This window comes from Camponotus floridanus, unplaced genomic scaffold (assembly GCF_003227725.1).
Source record: "Camponotus floridanus strain SB8 unplaced genomic scaffold, Cflo_v7.5 scaffold22, whole genome shotgun sequence".
NCBI classification, from domain to species: Eukaryota; Metazoa; Arthropoda; class Insecta; order Hymenoptera; family Formicidae; genus Camponotus; species Camponotus floridanus.
Window position 1 is genome coordinate 1,150,647 of NW_020229348.1, and position 21,903 is coordinate 1,172,549.

Here is a 21,903-nt window from a genome sequence, read left to right on the forward strand (position 1 = left end):
AAAAAAATTATATTCACCTTTAACTCACGAAAGAACAAGAAAAAAATTTATGAGTTTTGCATATTTAGTGTCAAATCTATTGAACAAAGAAAAACTCACCTTGGAGTTGTAAAACATTATCCTCATTGTTTGCTATAAAATTATATCGTGCTTTCTGATAGCTAAGTTCTTTGTAAGCCGTATCCGACATAAAGTGGTCGTAGTATACTTGGCTTCAAGGTCGACCACGGACACATCGAGTGCGTCAATCATCCCTGGTACTATTGTAATCATACAAGCGCATGCGATAATAAATGTAAAAATTGAATGGAAATTTTATAATTAATGAACATCACAATCAATAATTCAAATTGATTATGCTTTCGTTACAGTGCGAAACAAAAATACGTTTCAACAATAAGCATATTTGCACATTTAAATTGCAATGGCAAACAAAAAGTTAAGTTACGATCAATAATGTTATCATTAATTTTTTTTTTTTATTCTAATCATTTGATTGTTTCGTCATTTCATATTAAAGCATTGCAAGTTTCAACCAAGATGTACATGTACAAAAAGGATAAATGATTTTATTATTAGGTAGAAATAAAACTATATATTTTAAACTAGATATTTTAACTATATATTTGAAAAACTATATAATTAAAATGTTTGAGTTGAAATTATTAAAATGGCTATCAAAATCCCGCTATACTTATTAATAATCGTACCAATGTTTAACAGTAATACTTATGTCGCTTATATAAATGTCTTTCTTAAATTTTATCGAAATTAATTATTTATCCTTATATATATATATGCTATCACATTTATTTACATCAGTCATATGCAATATTGAAAGTACTTTATCTTAAACAGAAAAGAAAGATTAAAAATAAACAATCTCTGTTTAATTCACCTCGTTAATTCGTTTGTCATCATTTTCTTTGTGCTACTTCCGCTAAAACTAACCGCATAATCCGTTATTCTCCGCAATATAAACTCGTATTATACATTCCAGCGAAATTTGCTTTTACTAGTAGCGTTATCTATCGACAAACGCGGTCACTCGTCTCGCACTTTGAGCGTCGAAATCAGTCGATCGTATCACGCTTAACTTCATCCCACTGCATATCTTTCATCAAAATCGGAATCCTCGACAATGTATCGAGTGCCAATATTAAAAAGCAACAGGTTTGAAAAATAATGCGGCAAGCAAATGGCGCGAAATTTCCGGTCGCTTTTAAAAGTACGAAATAGAATACCTGATTCTACTTTGAAAATGGAAAGCTGGAAGGTTTTTGATTATTCTATAGATACGACTCATTTGAATTTCTTATATTGTATGTTTGCTAAATATGATAATTTATTTCGCATACGTGATGCACATGTACTGATATGCGACTCGGGTATGTGCATGTCAGTTCGGCTATAGTGGCGCCATTTGACAGATCATACAGCGTGGTACGGTACTACTACAAGTGCGGCTGAGAGGTCGTTTCCGTAACGTATAAACCCACATATAATATACATATATATATATATATGCATAAACATATATGTACATCGCGTGGGAGTTCGGGGTGCGTCGAGGGATGCGACGAGGAAGGACGCGACGCGTCGATCAGCAGGCTTCGATTCGACGAGGCCTCGCGAAATCGTAGTTATTTTTCGCGAGTTTAGTCACTTTTGGTCGTCCTCGCGAGGCGGATCGAAATCGCTCGGTCTGCAACCACTGGCGACCACGTAGTCAAGCATGCGAATTGGTCGATCGTCTTCGACTGGCATCAAACGTGAACGTGTACTTCGCGGACGAGCGAGCGGCGTTGACATTTTAAGGACGCGCACGCAGAATCAGCCAGCAGTTTCCTCGTAAGTTTTTCAACTTTTATCTGAAGTATAATGTGCACGCGAATTTTATTCGCAGCAGACACGTGTATATTCGTGAGAGTGCGAGATTTCATTTAGCAAGGTTTATGAAACAGAGTTTCATAGAGTTTAGATATCGGTTGTATCTCTATATAGGTTATGTCTTCCCGGTAATTGAGGATACTAGATTAAATATTTTATGAGGATTCGCACATGTGTGTATTTTTTTGAAAGAAAGAATTGTCAATTTTTTACAAGTTGTCTGAGAGTTAACATGATGACTCATTAATTATGTTTTGCAAATCATTTGTGGATATTTAATATATTTTATAAGTGTGTATGTGTATACGTAAATGTGTGTATATAATTTTCTCTTAAAGAAAATTAATTACATTAAATTCGCTGTACATACATTGACATCAGATGTCAATGGTCACATATATAAATATAAAAAATTTGAGCATCACATTGTAGTAATAAATATGTAGTCTATGCGACTTTATTAGCGTAAATGATAAATCATGATGATTCATTATGTCAATCAATCATTCATTATCTTTATAGTTTAAATAGAATATGCTGAATTTATATTACGTTTTAATATATTTTTATGAATTTGAAATAAAAGTTGCTATTTAGCGAAAATTTCATAGAGAAAATTTATTTAAGGAATTTATCAATTTTATAAAATTTAAAAGCTATTGGTGCAAGAATTTTGAAATTGCATTACTATATAATTTTTTATCAACGTAATATATATATATTATTTAGAAATTTTAAAAATACTTATTTTATTATTTTTAAATGGGTGACCAACATTCTTCGATTCGTTCTCATTAGATTAAAATGTAATCTTATGCAAAATATATAAATTCGACGATGACAGAATTAGAGACTCTTTTCTTTTATATTTTATTTGTATATTTGTTCATTTAATTTATAATATTTAATTTTATAATATTTAACATTTTAACATTTAATTTATAATATTTAATTTTGCGAATCAAACAGTCTCGAGCATATGTGACCGATCACATATATTTCTATTTTTATCGTATCGCGACATAAATTTTCATAAATTATCGCAAAAATTTAAATACGACGTCAAGACCAAAGAGAATTTTATGTACAATGTCGGAAGCCAATATAAATAATCATCAAATGACACACTTATGCCTCGGGATATTGCGTCTAATGTCCACTGTTAATCATCTCGACAATAAAACAGCAATAAGTAGCGCTATTTCGAAAAAAAACTACTTTACAACGATGCTCTATTATCGTGTTTTTCATTTTTTTTCTTTTTTCTGATTTAAAATGAAGACTTTTGAAATCTACGTCAGAATTCGATGAATTAAAGCGAATAGCAAAAAACCTTTAATAATAACTTTTTCATCCTATTTTGATATATTATTTCATATATTATATTTCACAATTTATGAGATTAAATTACAAGGCGCGAGAGAAATTTATTACATAAATCTTTTGAATAAGATGACTTACAGAAGCATTGAGGCAGTTAATTGCGATTACTTTCGGTAGGAATGTGTTGTTAATGGTACATTAACTCAACTCACAAGCCAACCGGATGAAATGAGAGGAGAGGTGTCACAAAGAGAGCAGCAAAAAGAGGTCAGATTAGATACGCTAAAAACTTGGCTAACGTAACTAAAACTGAGATTGATCGATTGCAATGTTGATGCATTTTCGTCCGCGTGTTCAAACAGTTGGCAACACACGTGATAGATTGAAACTGATATAATTTTAATCGAATGCATGAAAATAGATCTTCAAGTACAAATATGTTAGTAGATTCTAATTTATCCATACGATTAAAAATAATTAGAAGTGATTCAATTTCGATTTAGAGATTTCGTTTTTAAATTTTAATAGATTTAAACAGACAGGTGAAAAATAAGTTTTTTTTATTTAGACGTAATAATAAAAAAACGCAGTAATTCGTTTGGCAATGCCCTTTACGCTATAATATAGATTTTTCATATTTATATCATCATTATCAATCAGAAAATACGATTTTAATGTCAGATTTGACATGATAATTTTTATTATGTATAATTATCGTACATTATGTATTTATATGTGTGTATATATGTGTATCTTGAAAGGAATATTTCGTCCTGATGAACTAATAATTTCTCTTTCAAGACAAACGATCATTTTTTTCTATATAATTACCACAACGTCATGACGTAAAGATTGAACTTTGATATTTAAACGGCAGATACGGTTGCATGCTTAGAAGTAACAATATGGTTTATTTTAATTTGAGATATTGAGGTATATTTTAGCGCGACTGTAATATTTTTTATCGAACTTCATTAATTATAAACAATACTTAATGAGATCATTAGTAAAAAAGGAAAAATTTTAAAAATAATGATTCTTTTCTCAGCAGTTTAACTTAATATTTTTAAATTTCTACGCAAGATTTATTCAAAAATATATGTAACAAACATTTCTTCTCTCTCTTTCTCTCTCTCTCTTTATATCTTAAACATTACATTTTAATCTCTCATTTTATCGTAACAGTCGAAGTAACAAAAATACACGAAACCTAGCTTTAAATTTGAAACATTTTCATAATTTATTATATTATATTATAGATAAATTATTATATTATATTATATTATTTATTATTTTCATAATATATAATATAATCGTATATCTAATAAAAAAAAATCTAAAAATTATTTATCGTATATATTAATTAATAAAAAGATTCTAAAAATTATTTATCGTATATATTAATAAAAAAATTTCTAAAATTTATTTATAATTAATTTCGCATCGTTCATACATGTGACACACTGTCCATACATGTTATACCTGACAGGATCAATCACGACGTAACTTGTAAAAATGCGGTAAAATGATTAAGTAGCCGTTATCGCAGCGTTATCGTGACAGTAATCACCGTGACAATGATCCGTTGTCACATGCGTGACACACGATCAGAGAGAGAGCACGCGAGATTTCAGCGCACGGTATTTTCCCTGCGCTTTTGAGAGTGACAAGCCAGTCGACGCTTGCGAGCGTAACGCATGTATCGTCGCGAAGCGTGTCGCGTTCTCTTTTCCGCTCGAACGCGGTTCTCTAGCGGTTCTCTTCCTCTTGCGAGTGCTCTAACGGGAGTGCCTCGTTAGGACGTCGTCAACGCTAATCGTGAGCGTCTCAGCAGTACGCGTTTCAGTAGAATTCATGCCTTTTATCCGAGTACTCCATGTTTACTCGCAAGGATAGAGACCCGACGAGTGTAATAAAAGATATTTTCGTATCAAGATTCATCGAAATTGATTGTAAATTCCATCATTATAGATTTTATTTCCGAATTTATTGGCATAGAGAGAGAACTGATGTTTGTAAAGATTGTTTTGTAGCTTGCTTACCTCATTATTAGTGTCACCTTCTCATTGGCTGCTTATGAACATGGAAACTCGTCGCCGTATTGACGGTTCTTGTAAGTTTCTTAAAAATTCATTTTAAAATACAATCGATCAGTTGATACTATTCTACAGAGCATGCAGGAGAAAGAGAGAGAGAGAGAAAGATACAACAAAAAATATAAAATTAACTATATATAAAATTCTTTATTTATTTATTTATTTCCCTTAATCGTGGTTTCATTTGCGTTGTAGCTTTATTTACTCACTATTTTGTTAAGTTCATTAATTATTAATAAATTCAATTTTTTTCTTATGATTATTTTTATGTGATGTGTGCAGAACATTTCAAATATGTGCGTCAAGAGATTATTTTGGGGTTAAATCAAAAAGTAGAGTTAGATAAATGTTATTATCTTATCATTATCTTTTGAGTTTAGCTTTCTTTCATTGTTTCCCCGCACAAAATAAACTATACATGTATGTTCAAGTATCGGACACCACATGTGATCTGTTTAAGATACCGATGCAGTAATAATAACGTTCACAGATAAATTTATCATAATAATAACATTATTTCTCAAAAATCTTTGTGAGTCAAAATTGTTATTTGTTTTCCTCCGTGTTGGAATTTATGTTAAGGAAATTTTCGCCAAATGTTTTCGGTGCGATATCGAGTGCGAAAAAAAATTAAAACAGACCGGTTTGATTCACAGAAGTGCATGAAAGATAGATTTAACGATCTCAAAACAGCTTGTAATTTCTCATAAGTCTGTGCAATAACAGGATATCGCGAATAATAGGTTGCCAACATAACAATATGCTATTCCAGCCGCGTGATGACGTAACTGATAAGATAAGTTTCCGAAAAATCCCAATATTCTCGAGATCTTTCTCCCCTGTTGAATAAATTACGCGCATGTAAAGGAAGACATAGATCTGATGGCTTTAATTAGGGCCTGGTTTTATATTTATTATGATCTAGTGACATCTTTATGCAGTCTCTGATCTTATTATTTATTTCTCCGGTTTCAAGATACTATATATTTCCGTTATATTCCTGTACGAGATTATCTCGCAAGCATGATGAGCTATGAATGTTCAGGTTAATTTAAAATGATATATATCATTCTCAAAAGAGAATGAAAAAATTGAACCAATATTGTAACGTATCAATACTGTAATGCAAATTAGGGAGATATATATCAGAGTTTTTTTATAGAGGCAAATTATATGGTATAATTTAAAAATAATTTGCAGATATCGAAAGAGACGCAGATTCTGGGAAGAAACGTAGCCCGCGAACATTTTTTTAGCATTTGACCATAATACTTCACACATCGTCACTATTCCACTAAAATAAACTGTCTCGGAAACTATTATTTTGTGGCATATGAATCATTCGCAATCAATACGATTAAATAGCTTTTTCACTGAAAATGCAATCATCTTGAAATAACTACGATTTATTGATTCGGTTTTTGACGAGTTTTCATAGCAAACATCAGTTGAGTGTTGATCTGCGAAATTTATTTATAATCGGTCGTAATCATAAATCATCCCGTGAAAATACAACGACAATCGAGATTATCTCATCTATAGTGAATTTTCAATTTTCAATAATGATGCTTTTACTATTATAGATATACAGTTAATTTAGTAAACATAACTTTTATTAAGGAAGATACAGCATATCACACACAAATAGTCCTTTTATTTTTTAAACTTTTTTTTTTAAAAGTAGACAATGATAAAATTCAAATTTAATAGTTTGATTGCATTTTTTGTAAACATAATAATAAAGAGAAGAGAAGAGACTATTTATTTTATTTTATTATGAGAAAGATTGTTGAATATATTTCTAAATATATACACACACACACACACACACAGGGTGTTCCCGGATTAAATGGCCAAACTTAAAATATAAATTTGGGACCTCAAAACAAGCAAAAATTTCCTCTGGAAGTTTGTTCGCAAACGCTTCGTTCAAGAGATATCGATTTGTTAAGTTACAGAACCATAGGAATGAATAATACTGAAATATTTTTGTTTTGTCTTTGTTTTAAAGATTAAAGGTCATTCATAGGCTTCGATTTCACGCAGTATACCAAATAATTGTTAGTTCATTGAATACTTTCGTGGAGTAAAGTGATACAATATGCCTCGTACATATTCTAATAGTGAATATGCTGATATGGTATATCTATCATTTTGAACAAAATATTTAATAATTATAAATTTTAGTTACTGTAAAAGCAATAAAAAAGCAATAAAAAAGATAAATCTACATTATTTCGATATTATTCATTCCTATGGTTCTGTATCTTAACAAGTCGATATCTCTTGAACGAAGCGTTTGCGAGCAAACTTCCAGAGGAAATATTTGCTTGTTTTGAGGTCCCAAATTTATATTTTAAGTTTGGCCATTTAACCCGGGAACACCTTGTATATATATGTATATATTAATTACTATAAATTATTCTTTTTAAAATTTACACAAAGGTTTGAAACAGAATTTATTTACGAATTATGTGGATTTTATTGATTCAAGATTTAAGATTTCATTTTTGTTATCCTTTAGAAGTCATCAATAATTCTTTTAGATGCAGTTTTAAAATTTGCAATTAATTTTTAAAATATTTTAAATTTTTTATTTAAAATATTTTTTATCCAGAAAACTAATATAAATATTTCAATAATAGATTTATGAATTAATAACGATGGGAACAATTAATAAATTTTTTTATTACATCTTAAGTGATACTAATGGATAATTATATCAGCTACGAAAAGACAAACAATAGTGTGATTAAAATTTCAAAATTATGAAAACAATTTAATAGTGATGGTAATATAGAATACAGTGAAGATTACACATTACTATTATGACATACTATGTCAATATCATCAATGTATCGATGCACCATTTCAGAAATAATCAATTAAGTTATCACGTGTTATTATTTTATAAAGTGTGTATCATAGCTAATAAGCTAATCGTGTATTATTCGATCAACTAATATAGATTGTGAACATATAATAGGCTTTCGTGAAGCAGGATAGCTTTTTCGTTAAATTGTGGAACGAATTAGACGGAGATTTTCAACGATTTATTATTAGAAGCAGAGAAATGTCATATCCAAATTTATAAGCGCAATTTTGAATAATGAAAGTTTGTATTTATATTGATATGAGTAATTGTTATGACTTTAGAGTTTTGATAACATCTATTTTTTATATAATTATTATATTATGATATTGTGCAAACTGAATTTCTCTTTCTTTTCTTTATTTTTTTCTTCATTCTAATTTTCTTTATCTTAATCTTTTTGTTATTTATTCAATTTTCCATTTTTCCAAACATTAATTAAACTTCATAAAAACGCAATAATTTATATTACAACAACAAATTAATATATACCGTTTTAATAAAAAAAATATTGTGCTCATAATAGATTTCACATAGTTTAAGCTATTAAATTCGAATCTTTTTCTTGTTTAAAAGAAAGTTGTAAGTTTTGGCGCGACCCTGTACATCTGCTGACTTTCTTATCCGTACAAGGACGTGTATCTTGATCTCTAAGGTGTTAAATAGATCAGACCGATCATACTAACTAGAACTAGGCTACCAGAGATGCCCTGACCCTGACTACCGCGTATCGGCTTCTCGCAAAGTGGGCAACCGCATCCTGGACGGTTGCCATCAAGGAGAGATCTAAATAGAAATATTTGATCTCTTTCGCGAGACAACCACTTAGACGGTCCAATGGATTCCATTCTATTGTGTCAGCCATTGCGCGACAGGTGTAGATGTCTTATTAATCGATGGCTGAATAATGTTCTCAAAAATGTAGTACAGAACTTCTAATCACAATGGGCAAACATAAATTTATGTTATATGTGTGGAAAGGAAGCTCTAAATACTTAGGTTATTTTAGAAATATTGTCCTTTGATGTTACATTAAACTAGAGCATTGCGTATATTATATTATGTCCCGAATCATTTAATTAAAATAGTGACTGACGCGGAATAAAATTCACAGAATTAAATTATTTTTTTCTTCTCACATTGTACATTTGTTTCATTTATATAATATTATTGTTTTAATGTAGAAGTATTATTTTTACTTTTATTGGAATACACTTATATACATATTTCAACTATAAAATTTAAATTTGATAGAATTTTTTATTTTTTATTTATTATATTATTTCTTATACTATTACTATTTATATGATTGATCATTTTATTTTTTTGAGTTGCTTACTAAAATTATTCAGTGTAAATGAATTATTGAATTACATACTTCTTTATAAACATAAAGATATACTATAATTAAAAGTAAGCATGAATAATAAAAAGTTGATAAACTGTATCATAATAATATTTTATAAATTTGGATTTGGTTAACAATTTATGTCCTATAATGTACGTAGACTTTTGTATATCAAAACTATACTAATATCATGATAATCTAAAATTTCATAAATAAAATGAATATAAAATTATGAGATAATTAAATTTCTTTGATAAGAGTGTGAATCAAAATATTCCACGTATGTCTTTCTCACATTTGTGACGCAACTTCTGCGCAACTTGACAATAAAATTATCTAAAAAATTATTGGAATTATGCATATATGTTGTAAAACATATGGTAGGTATATAAAACGTATTATGACTATTACGAAAAATTGTAAAAATTTATCTTGAAAAAAATTCTGAAATAATAATATTTTCTCGTATTAGAGTCGATAAATAAAGGTGTGGGCGCCGAGTGATATAAATATTATTTTTACGCGCAAAAGTCATGCGATGTATTTTCTTCGCGAATTTGAAGATCCCGAAAAAAATATAAATATCGAATTCAATTTATATGATGATGTTATATACACGTCATTGGCCTGTTCAATATAAATAACATTTTACAAGTTTTACATTTTACGTTTTTAAAGAAGTATCTGCTAATGAAACTTAATGTCTTCATGCAAATTTCTAATGATGTGCAGATTCGTTTGACAAATGATGACATATTTATCGATTAATATTTTAGAGCAAACGACTTCAATTATTATTAACCGATAAATGCAAAATGCAAGATAAAAATATTTATCTTTTTATACGCAAAATTTTATTTTACTTATCTTACACAAATGTACAGTATATTTGAAAAATCTGTCTTAATATTTTTCTCATACAATATGATATAAACATTAAATTTTTATATACATGCCCTAACATTTTTATATTTTAATATAAAATGAGCTTGATGAATTTACAGCCATTTACATAAAATGTATTGTTCCTACTTTTCGATCTATTTCGCCTGACTAAAGAGTAACGGATTTATCTGCTGTTTGTTTTCCTTTAACTCTAAAATTCGCGACATAATCAAATCTTACAAGCGAGCAAATATCATGATATGATATTCTGCGGAAATAACGAAGTTACGTCAATACGAGAAGCTTAATATACTTGCGTAATCATAACGATGTCTATTACGTTCATATAAAAAATCATTTCTTGTTCTTTTATAATTATCATTTTATCTTTGCTATTTTAATCTCCAGAAAATATGTACAATTGCATTTAGAAGTACAAATCGTTGTGTGTGTTACTTGTATGCACGTTTGCTACATGTAATCCCTGTGTATATTTGTTGTTACAATTTAAAGTATTGTACACTGCGAAAAAAAACATGACGCTTAATATCTTTACAAGCATTGTCGCTCATGACGCAACAAGTGCAACTATCTTTTAACATTAATATATAGGAGCAATATATACTACAAATAAGGCATGATAAAATGCGAATCATGCGAAATAGAAAATTGATATTACTACCGCGTCACTCGGTAACAATGTGACATAAGAGAATAAGAGAACGATAAAAAAAATACAAAACTAATAAAAAAAAAGACTAAAAAATACAGAATTTTAAGATGTATTATACATTTAAATAAGATTTTTTTTTCTATATAAATATAATTTTCTATATAAACGTAATCGTTTATCTTTTTTTGGAATATATTTTTTGTAAAAATAGTCGAAAGAGGGAGATAAAACTAGCAGCAAACGCTCGATAAGAATGAATACATTAATCGTTTGTAAATAAGAAACAATATATATGTATCGCGTATCCATAGCCATAATTATGTTTCTTCATTATTTTACATTATATCAATATGTCAAGAATTATTTACCTTATTATTTACCTTGTAACAAATTAGAATCTAGATTCTACTCTGCTTTGGGCAAAAACGATGTTCAAGTAGAAGTTCGTACCTTTTATTGATAAATAATTACGATGCTGCAATTTTTAATTTTGAATCCGCTATCCATCTTTAATCGATAAGAATCTTGGAAAGAAATTGGATGGCGTCCAGACTTTAACTCGATCTCAAGAAGAATGTTGTAACAATGACACGTACGTATAAACATACGTGTGTAGAGGTCGGATCATTCGGTCGAATTCGCGCGTTTGACGCGTCGCGTCGACGGGCGGCTCGTCGGCAATCTTCGGCGATTTTCGGCCAACTTCGGGCGCGTCGCGTCTGTCGCTGGCGCCGCTCGCCGCGCGCTCGTTCAGTCACCGGTCGGTGTCCCCCGCGTTAATATCGCGTGTGCGTGTACGCGTTGCGCTTTTCGACGCGCAAACGACAAGTGGCAGGGATCCCCGGATCTGTGTGAATTACATGGACCAATGATGCGATAGCTGCAGAAAGAGACGCATTGAGACAAAGAGGGCCGATCTTGCGTCCATCATGACTCTACGGTGTTTACGAACACGCGTCCTGAGAGAGGTAATATTTTCCTATCTTCCCCGTCCTCCTTTCGCTCGCGATTTTCTCGATATGTCGCCGTTTGCTCGCAAATGCACGACCTCGTTTTTTAACGGTTCGTTCGGTAACTTTCATGCGTCGGTTCGCGATACGATAAATCCCCGACATCGCGAAAGATTACGCGAGAATAAAAATCGCGGTTCGCTGCAAGAATTAACGATCTATGTATGTTAATCATTAGGCAATCGCCTGCGATTGCATTAATCGCGATTTAATTCCGTACGCGAGCCGCAACGCCGGGAGATCATACGTGGCGTTCTTAGGTCCGTATTTTTAGTGATATTGGCACGCACGCTATTAGCATGCCGGTATTGGCAACGATGACCGCGTGCGGTGACCAATATCTTATAGTTTTTACGAGAAAGTGACCATTTTTGTGCCCGGCCGGTCTTTGCGCTGGTCGCGAATACGATGAGACTCGCTGCCTCGCATCTATGTTTGTCCTCTGCCGGCTGATTCGCCGCCGTCGAGGCGGCAGAGTTACGTATATCGCGATTTGTTGAATGTTGGTACCATCAGTGGCGTAATATACAATGGGAATTAAACTGCCAATCGTCAGTAATATTTAAAAAAAGGAATGAAAAATTGAAAGCGAAACAGTAAGAGAAAAAAAAGGATAAGTTTATTATTTGTATACACACATTTTTTCACATCAATTATTTTGTATTTTTATAATTATTTTTATAATTTTATAATTTAATTTATATTTATAATTATTTTATATTTTCGTTGCTCTTTTTATTATTAAGATTATCAAATTTAGAGAATTAAAAAGAGTAAAAAGTAATCAGACATGGTCGGTTGACATATGGTTGGAAGGAATAAGACGTTTATTCTTCTTGAGTATATTTGTAAAGAGATTTAAATGTTACATCATTGCGCGTGAGAAATGTAGGATGATTATGCGAATGCTAAGAGGATTATCATGAGCAATGCGAATAATGCGAGAGAATGTTTGCAAAAACCATCTTCAATGAATCAGCGTTTAAAATTGCAATCTTTAAGACGCAATAAGATGTATTTGTAAACTACAAACAATATACTGTTTGTTAGATGTTGATTCACAAGACGAAGTAATTTAAATGAATGATTAGATGAAGATAGCAAAATATTGGTCGATTACATCAAATCTGTTTTCTTATAATTGTTCTATTTTTATATCTAAATAAGATGACATATTAAATGGGTACTTTTACATTGTAAGAATAAGAAATTAAATTAAAAAAATAAAGCATAAATAGTTGCAATGTATATAATATAATTTTTATAATATAACATATATATATATATATATATATATATATATATATATAATTCTTTACTATTTTATATCTGTCATTGGTGTAATTAAATTTGCGAATAAAATCTTTCATTCGTCTATTAAAAGTCATAGAACAAATTTGTTGTTATTTATTGTAATTAATTTGTGTCGCAAATTACCAATGATCATGAAGATCATGATGATTTTAGATATCAATTTGTGAATAAAAAGACAGGGAAATATCGAATCCAAATTTAATAATGAATATTTTTTCATGAAAGAGAGCAAGAGAGAGTGTTTATTATTAAGATTTAACTTGTTTTCTTACGATTGCTAAAGCAATATCAAAAAAAGGTAAAACAAACGACATAATGAAAAGAAACAGGTGTAGAGGCCATATTTTGATCCATAATTAAAATTAAGCTTCATATAAACTCAAGTTATGCTTGTTACGATGTTTTCTTTAATTTTACGTACATTTTCATGAAGCATAAATTATATAAGAAATTGCAAAAACTAAGAAATATCCTTTAATATTAAACAAATTGCATTATTCGGTATGTTTTTACATTTAATTTTTGAAAAGAGAATATATTCTAAGCAAACACAATCTTCTTTTCAATGGCGATTTAATCCAGACCGCTTTCTGCGAGCATGCATCACATTTGTGACCTTGCACGCGTTACAAGAAAACATCCGACGTATGTGAACGCATAAATTTACGAAGCGCTCGGCATGCGAGCCTCAAGCTCTCCTCAAGTAAGAGGAGCACACATGCATTTACAAATTAAATGAGTGCTTTTATATATCATAAGAAAATTGAGATGAAATAAAAAAAATAAACAGCGTAAAAAGTTGCAATATGTAATAATAAAATCTTTATAATATATAATATATGTATAACGTATAATATATATAAAATAATATAATTTTTTTTAATATATGTAATGTAATACTATAATCCTTACAATTTTATGTATGTTACTGAAAGAGAGAGATGAAGTTCGATTTGCAATTAAAATTTTTCGTTAGTCTATTAAAAATCATAAAAATTAAAAAAATAAAAATTAAAGATGGTATTAATTATATCATTATCAAATATGATCATGGAGTTTTTAAATATTAATCAGTTTGTGTGAACGAAAGTACAGGAAAATATCGATTCCAAATTTAATAATTTTTTATATGCATATATATATATATCTGATCTATTACGTCATTTTCGTACGTCATTTTCGTATTCGCTTTTTTGGTGTCCTTTTCTCCGATTACGTTTGAAAATCTATTTAGTCAAAGTAAAGTAATATTTGATCAACCAATCTGGGTCAAAAGGAACAAACATTTCTCTCGAATGCTATTCTACTCGGACGAGCAGATTTTGGCAAACAACTTCTATTATGTGTGATGATAGATCTTTAATAAAAAATCATCCCAAATGTTCTCTAATTTTTTTTTTAAACTCTACATCCCTTCGCCTTTATTAGCGCGGATTCTCGATCCTTTGACAGATGATTCTCCTCGACTAGCAATGTATATGTACGTCTCGCATGAGTGGTTCAATTAGCGTGCTCGTTAAAGCAAATCGAACAGCGTGTCACGTTTCGCGACATCGTGTCGGTGAATCTCCGTTGTTTATTGTTCTCGTCAAACCCGAGACCGGACGAAATTAATCACAAACTGAGAAAGAAAAATAAATATAGGTCCGCTTTTTTATATGCATTTCTTGGCGCGCGTCATGTAAGACACTTTGTTCATCATTTCAACTCGTATAAATTATCATGCATTATGTATAAATTATTATGCTTGAAATTGATATTTTGAAATCGAATTTCGTAGAATGTTTCCTTTAATTTCATTACGCGTTTGCGTAGAGCGCGCTGAATTGTGTTAGTGACAATTTTATACGTCACTTTCTTTAGCGCCCATTATGCTGTCCTACATTATTAAAGGCTATCATGAGATTCATTGAAGTGAAGATGAGAACAAGCAAGATTAATGCGATTTAAAATAAAGAGCGGAGAAATTCCAGAGTTTCTCTATAAAGTCTTTGCACACATTACTTTCTACTACATAGTTAAAGTCAAGTAATATTAAGACATAAAATTTATGGGAAATAAAGAAAATTAATGTGTATAATAAAAAAGAGATTATTGTCAATACGAAATATTAAATGCATCTAATACAAATATATATATTGATGAATATATATATAAGGAGATATTTTTTTATTTAGAAACCAAAGAGAAACGAATGAAATTAAAATCTAAATTGTTTTAATTTTTTTTCATTAATATTTAATATAAATTATTATTAATATTAAATATTAATAATTTATATTAAATATCAATGAAAAATTTATGTATTAAATATTAATACTTTATAATAAATATTAATATTTAATAAATTTACATAGCTCTCTTTTGTTCTCTCTCACCAATAATTGGGCATCTGGTGTGTTTTTGAAATAATTAAAAAAAATAATATATAGACAAAATATTGATAAAATAATGATAATATCAGCTTTTAATATTTACATATCTTGCGTGCGTGCGTGTCATTTCGTGTATACTTACTGCGCTTCTTATCTCATTTTTTTTACATTGAAACGTTTCTTAATTTACGCAGACGAGCGCGTGATGAGAAGAAGGCCATTCTACATTCTTTTCGCCGCTTTTGTTACAGCTCCGGACAGAAACGCGCGAGGATCAAGCCTGATGTCCGTATGGTCGACCAGCACCGGGCGCAATACAGTGTTTGCCGCGCAGAGCGGCGGAGCGGTGCTTCCCACGTCGCACCTGCCAATTCACGTACACGTGGCGCACGCACACCTGCGCAACCCTGACGGCCACTGCTTTCACAAACCGTACCACGATCACCATTGTCAGGTCGGTAAACATCTACTCCCCGCTGATCCTTGTCGCGGATCCTTTTCTCTTCATCCTCTCCACGCGACACGTTCGTGACATAAGCGTCTTTATCTCTTCCTACGTCCTGTGCTGGACGTGCTCTTATACCATCCCGTGCCATTTTCCGTCCTAGTGTCATTACTATTCTCGTTCCTAGTGCGTTGCATATCGTCGGCGTCGTCGTCGTCGGTTTGAGGCAATTGATTATGATTTTTATTACCGCGGATATTCAGGAGACCTGATTTGAATATTTGAGGTATATTTTATTTTCTCCATTCCAAGATCGATGTTAGCATGTAAAGTTTCATATTTCAGAATTTTAATTTTTTACGAACGCATATTTTTCTAAATCAGTAAATTTATTTTGACAAATTTTTACAAATTGCTTATATAAATAATTTTTATTCATCATTTTTTATTGCAAATAATATATCATTTATAAATTCTTATCAAAAATTACTGGTACAGATTTTTTTTCTTTTTCTCTCTCTCTCTCTCTCTCTTTTTGTTTTTTAATCAAATTCGGCTTTACTTTTTATATTGAGATTAAACAATCTTATGCAGTTATCTGATTACCAAAGAATTATAGTATTCGGAAAGATTGTAGCACGATCATAACATATGTTAGATCAGATATCAGTACATATTTCGATTTCAGTACATGTAGAATTATTTTCAACGAATAATAGATTCGTTTTCTTCGAAATCATAATACTGTCGCTTTAAAGCAACGTAAATACGTTGATCATTCGAGTGATCAATTGAGCATCGATGCATCGATCATATCAACTTCATTGCGCTTAATTTCATTTGACAAACGCCTTGATGGCGCGTGCCTTTTTAGAATCCTCTAATTACATTCGTCCATTCAAATACGTTATTACATTTGACTTTGAGCGCACGATTAATCATGCATGTTTTTCAGTGCTTCACTCTGTTACGTACTGATAATTATCCGGATGTCGTTCATAACGATAACATCGTAATAACATACTCTCATACTTTTTTTTCATTTTCATTTGGCGAATTATCTTCATATTCTTGAACTTTAAAATCAATCGTAATCATTTTTATCAAATGAATGAAATATATTCAATATCATATACGTACACACTGATATATATATATATATATATATATATATATATATATATACTTGGCTTATCTAGATTTTCTTTCATACAAGTGTATTTGTGTATTTGCGATATGCTTGCTATGATTTACGAATTGTTAATTTATAGTTTGATCTGTGTTTCATACTAAGAAAAAAATAATGTTGAATTAACATCTGTCTAATTGAAATTTAGTTTATTATTTCAATAACATTATTAATCAAATCAATACACCATGTACTAATTTGATTAATAATGTTATTGAATTAATCAAATAAAATTCCAATTATACTGATGTTGAGTCAAGTTATTTTTTTTTCAGTGCATGGTAGAAATTATAAAAATTCTCATTGTGTTATTCTTTGCGTTAACTATTTCTGTACTGTTGAAAAAAATATCGCATACATATCGTATGTTTTTAGATAGCACTAGATTGTTAGGAGTTTACGGCAATTAGCAATACTTCTACAAATGACGTAAGATGTTCGTTCCTCTCATCATACATACATATATACTTCCTCTTTCTATTTATTGCTATAATATATGTTTGTACACTAATTACGTACGCTTGTAACCATCTGTTTATTGTTCGGGAAGACTCAACAAAACGATAATCCGAGAAATTTATATTTTGATACGATATACTACTCGAGGATATAAAAAAATACTTGCTTATATATCAAGTTGTCAAAATAACAGACAGACTGACATCAATCGTATCTCTTCTTAGTTAAACAAACGAAAGTCTGGTATCATATAACAAATATGTCTTTTCATTGCCTTTAGTCACTATTTTCACACGTATTAAAACATAAGCTGTATTCATTACTAGAAGTGATCAAAGCGAAGAAAGAAGCTGATATTAAATCCAATCATCGTGCTTGATACATAATAGATTGTCGAATGATTGTGCGAATCATCGAGTATCGAAATTGTTCGAACGCGTATATCGCATTTCGTCGATTGCGAAGTCAGTTTTTCTAAACAAGCGAATATGTTACGTTTCGTATTGGAAATGTGCTGTTTAAGCTATTTTCTTGTTCTGCGTATTTTTGCATTTTGCATTTGACATGCATATATTTTTTTATTTTAATTTGCACTGGCAATCGGAAGTTTCAAGATAGCCTTTTATCGAATTAAGCAATGTACTTCCTCGTAAATGAAACATTGCGCAAATCACGTGTCTCATTAATGCATGCATCAGCTCCCTGAAACGCTCGCACGTGCGTGTATATGTGTGTGTGTTTCTTCTCATGCTTGCCAGACTTCCCGCAAGACGCATTTAATCGATCTTATCCATTCATATTCTCTTTTCTATGTTTTCATTAATTTTCGTTATTATTATTTGTTTCGTTCAGCACCCATTGGTTTTTTGTCCTACGCGGGACTTTTGGCAAGTTCTCCCATTGGCACCGACGTTGCCATCGATCTTCGGTATGTGCCCCTCTCTGTTTCTTTCTTGCTCGTGCTTGAGCTTTCATCAGGGAGTTATGCCCGATCGCAAAATTAATAATATCGCAGACTTTAGTCCGGAGTATAACAATAAAACCACAGTCGCGTTCCTCCTTTTGTTTTATGCTCGTGTCCCTTTTGTCCCGTACTAATTTACCGTCTCTTCGTTCGTATTGTTCGCCAGTCGACGATGTCGCAAGCGGGGGATGGCCTTCACACGCCGGGTTACCTATCCTGGAGAAAATTGCAGCTGAGCCGTGCGAAACTCAAGGCATCCAGTAAAACGTCGGCCCTGCTCTCTGGTTTCGCTATGGTAAGAAAACATCACGAGATGAATCTATTCTTCATTGGAAGAGCGTCCATAATTTTTTTATTAAAACTCTTTCATACTCTCAAGGTTATAAGAAGATACGCATCTTTCGCATGTTCATAAATAGATCCACGTCTTTCGCAAATTAATCAAGAAATTTGAAATGTTAATAGAATCTATCATGAATTTATTGAGCGGAAATAAAAAAATTTCCTGAAAGTTGAGATGATTTATTTCTTAGGAATATGCAAAATGACATTTGAATATTTAGGTCTCATTGCGCAATAAAAAAATTTGTATTTAAATATTTTATTAGACAAAAAATTAATTTTATTATATATATTATATTTTTCAATTTTATTATTTATTGATCACGTGCAATTGATGTCGTAGAACATCTTGGAATATATTTTTCAATATATTCTTGATGATGTAACCAGTATAAAGAAGATCGATCATTGTCTCCTTGTCTGTGTAGGTTGCCATGGTAGAGGTACAGCTGAATTCCACTACGCAAGTTCCCACGGAGATGCTGATCGCTTTTGCCGTGTGCACGACCCTCCTGGTGGCTGTTCATATGCTGGCGCTAATGATATCCACGTGCATATTACCGAACATCGAGGCCGTCTGCAATTTGCATAGCATAAGTCTCGTACATGAATCGCCGCACGAACGTTTACATTGGTATATCGAGGTCGCGTGGGCCTTCTCCACATTGCTCGGCCTCCTGCTGTTCCTACTGGAAATTGCGATACTCTGCTGGGTAAAGTTTTATGACTTTTCGCAAGTGGCCGCCTGGTCGGCCTGTATAGTGCTGATACCAGTATTGATAATCTTCCTTGCGTTCGCGATACACTTTTATCGGAGCTTGGTCGCACATAAGTATGAAGTCACGGTGTCCGGAATACGAGAGCTCGAGTTACTCAAAGAGCAGATCGAATCCACGGATGTGGAGGGCAGAAACGGTGTCAATCTCCTGCGGACCAATTGCGGAGCAACGCATATCGTTTGAACCGGTCTGTTCGATCTTTCCTGTTGTCGGATTTTTTGTTTTGGACTGAATACGCAGGAAGATACTTCGCGAAATACGAGGCGAAAGGGAGGGGCAGCAGGGATCTGTTGAAGCATGCGAAGATGCCGCGAGTATCATGATGTTTCTCCTGCTGGGAAACGGAATCTTTCGAGTGTAAGTTACTCACGAAGAACATGACAAATGACCACCCTCTTCGTGCACATGCACATGCTGCAAATGTTACGAAAGTTCGGTCAGATAAGATCTTCCTCTTTTTTCTTTTTATTTATACGCGTGTCCTCTGTGATGTAAATTAATATAAGTATGTACAATAAAACTCTGTTCATTGACGATGCGAAAGCATCGTAATGGCAGATTTAGGAAAGAGATAAAGTTCGATAAAACGTCATTATATATATATATACATATAATACATTCCTTCATTCGCGCGTTGCGACTTAAATGTAGGAAGAATAATACTGAGAAGATACATCGAGACTTGCAATTTGAAGATAGCCTTTTATCGGAAGGTTACTGAATATACAAATGAATGTACTTATCTTTTTATTGAAAAAAAAACGTGCTTATTTTCGAAAAATGCCATCAGTGTTTATATTTTTTGTTATCTCAGCAAATTGTCGGACACGTACGAAATATACAACACATATTTCGCGTTACATACATTTGCCAATGTAATACATAGAAAGTGAATTATCTTTCTTAAAAATATACTTTTAAATCACTATCACGCAGCGAGATTTTCTTTACAATATTTCAATACATAAATACATCACGTTGAGCTACATACATTCATAGACGTATAATGGGCGTTTTTCAGCGAGCGACACAAAGGGCACAGTATAACACAGTGAATCATTTCATCCTTGTTTACATTCGGCAAACAATAAGGATGAAGTGATACACTGCATCTTCTGTGTCGCTTACTGAAAAATACTTGTATATGGACTGCGCATTCCCACTCTCTCCTTTGTTTCAGCAATAATGTATATGAAATTTTAGAAAAAGAAAGTTTGTGTTCATAGTAGCTTCTTCTTTGTCTAACGACGCGTGGTGAGCGAAAGAAGTCGATCAAGACATAAAAAACGCAGTGGCTATTTATTAAATTTTTCCCCCACTTTTGTTATTGATAGACAGAGAAGAAACTAACACCATGAAAGCATGTTGTCTCCTTCTAAAATTTATATAACTTTCTAGCCAAACCCGAAGTCTGTATATTATACATACATTACGATTATAATAGAAATAAAAGAAATATCAATGTGTGGGAAGTTGAATGCATATACACAATTTTGCGATTAATTTGAGATGCATTATATTTTGTTGATAATATATGAAAGTCGAATGCGTATATATTCAGTTATTATTTGTATATATTTTTTTCGGCGCGCGAATTAATGGATAATAACTGGATAATAACGATGCGACTAAAATAAAATTGACGCAGATACAAAATCATACGCACGCATTATATTTGCCGCAAATGCGGAAAGGACTGGTATATATGAAACAAGTATGTCTAAATCGATTAAAGAAGATATAAACGAGAGATGACGCAATGCACATATAAGTGTATGGCACTGCTTAGCTATTTATCCTTGGAATATGTAATAACGTCGGATATAAACGGTGATAGTCGATGTCCTCTATCGTGCTGTTGATGCAGACGTCATTCTCCCAACGACCCTTTTGTACTTGATGGCTATCAAAGTGATAGAAGACCCCTCGACCTTCCTTC

The 21,903-nt window shown here is 31.6% G+C and overlaps 1 protein-coding gene across 3 annotated transcripts; it reads left to right on the forward strand.

Annotated features, from left to right (window-relative positions):
* The first annotated feature begins 1,579 nt into the window (after nt 1-1,579).
* On the forward strand, nt 1,580-21,786 carry LOC105253067 (calcium release-activated calcium channel protein 1). Of its 3 annotated transcripts, none has more exons than XM_025408680.1 (4): nt 1,580-1,851; nt 16,038-16,240; nt 19,010-19,138; nt 19,614-21,786. In XM_025408680.1, the coding sequence occupies exons 2-4, from the start codon at nt 16,070-16,072 to the stop codon at nt 20,145-20,147; spliced, it is 834 nt and encodes a 277-aa protein (XP_025264465.1). In that variant the 5' UTR covers nt 1,580-1,851; nt 16,038-16,069; the 3' UTR covers nt 20,148-21,786. The 3 variants fall into 3 exon arrangements, with proteins under 3 accessions (XP_025264465.1, XP_025264463.1, XP_025264464.1); XM_025408678.1 differs by lacking the exon at nt 1,580-1,851 and adding an exon at nt 4,909-5,326; XM_025408679.1 differs by lacking the exon at nt 1,580-1,851 and adding an exon at nt 11,829-12,055.
* The last annotated feature ends 117 nt before the right edge of the window (nt 21,787-21,903 follow it).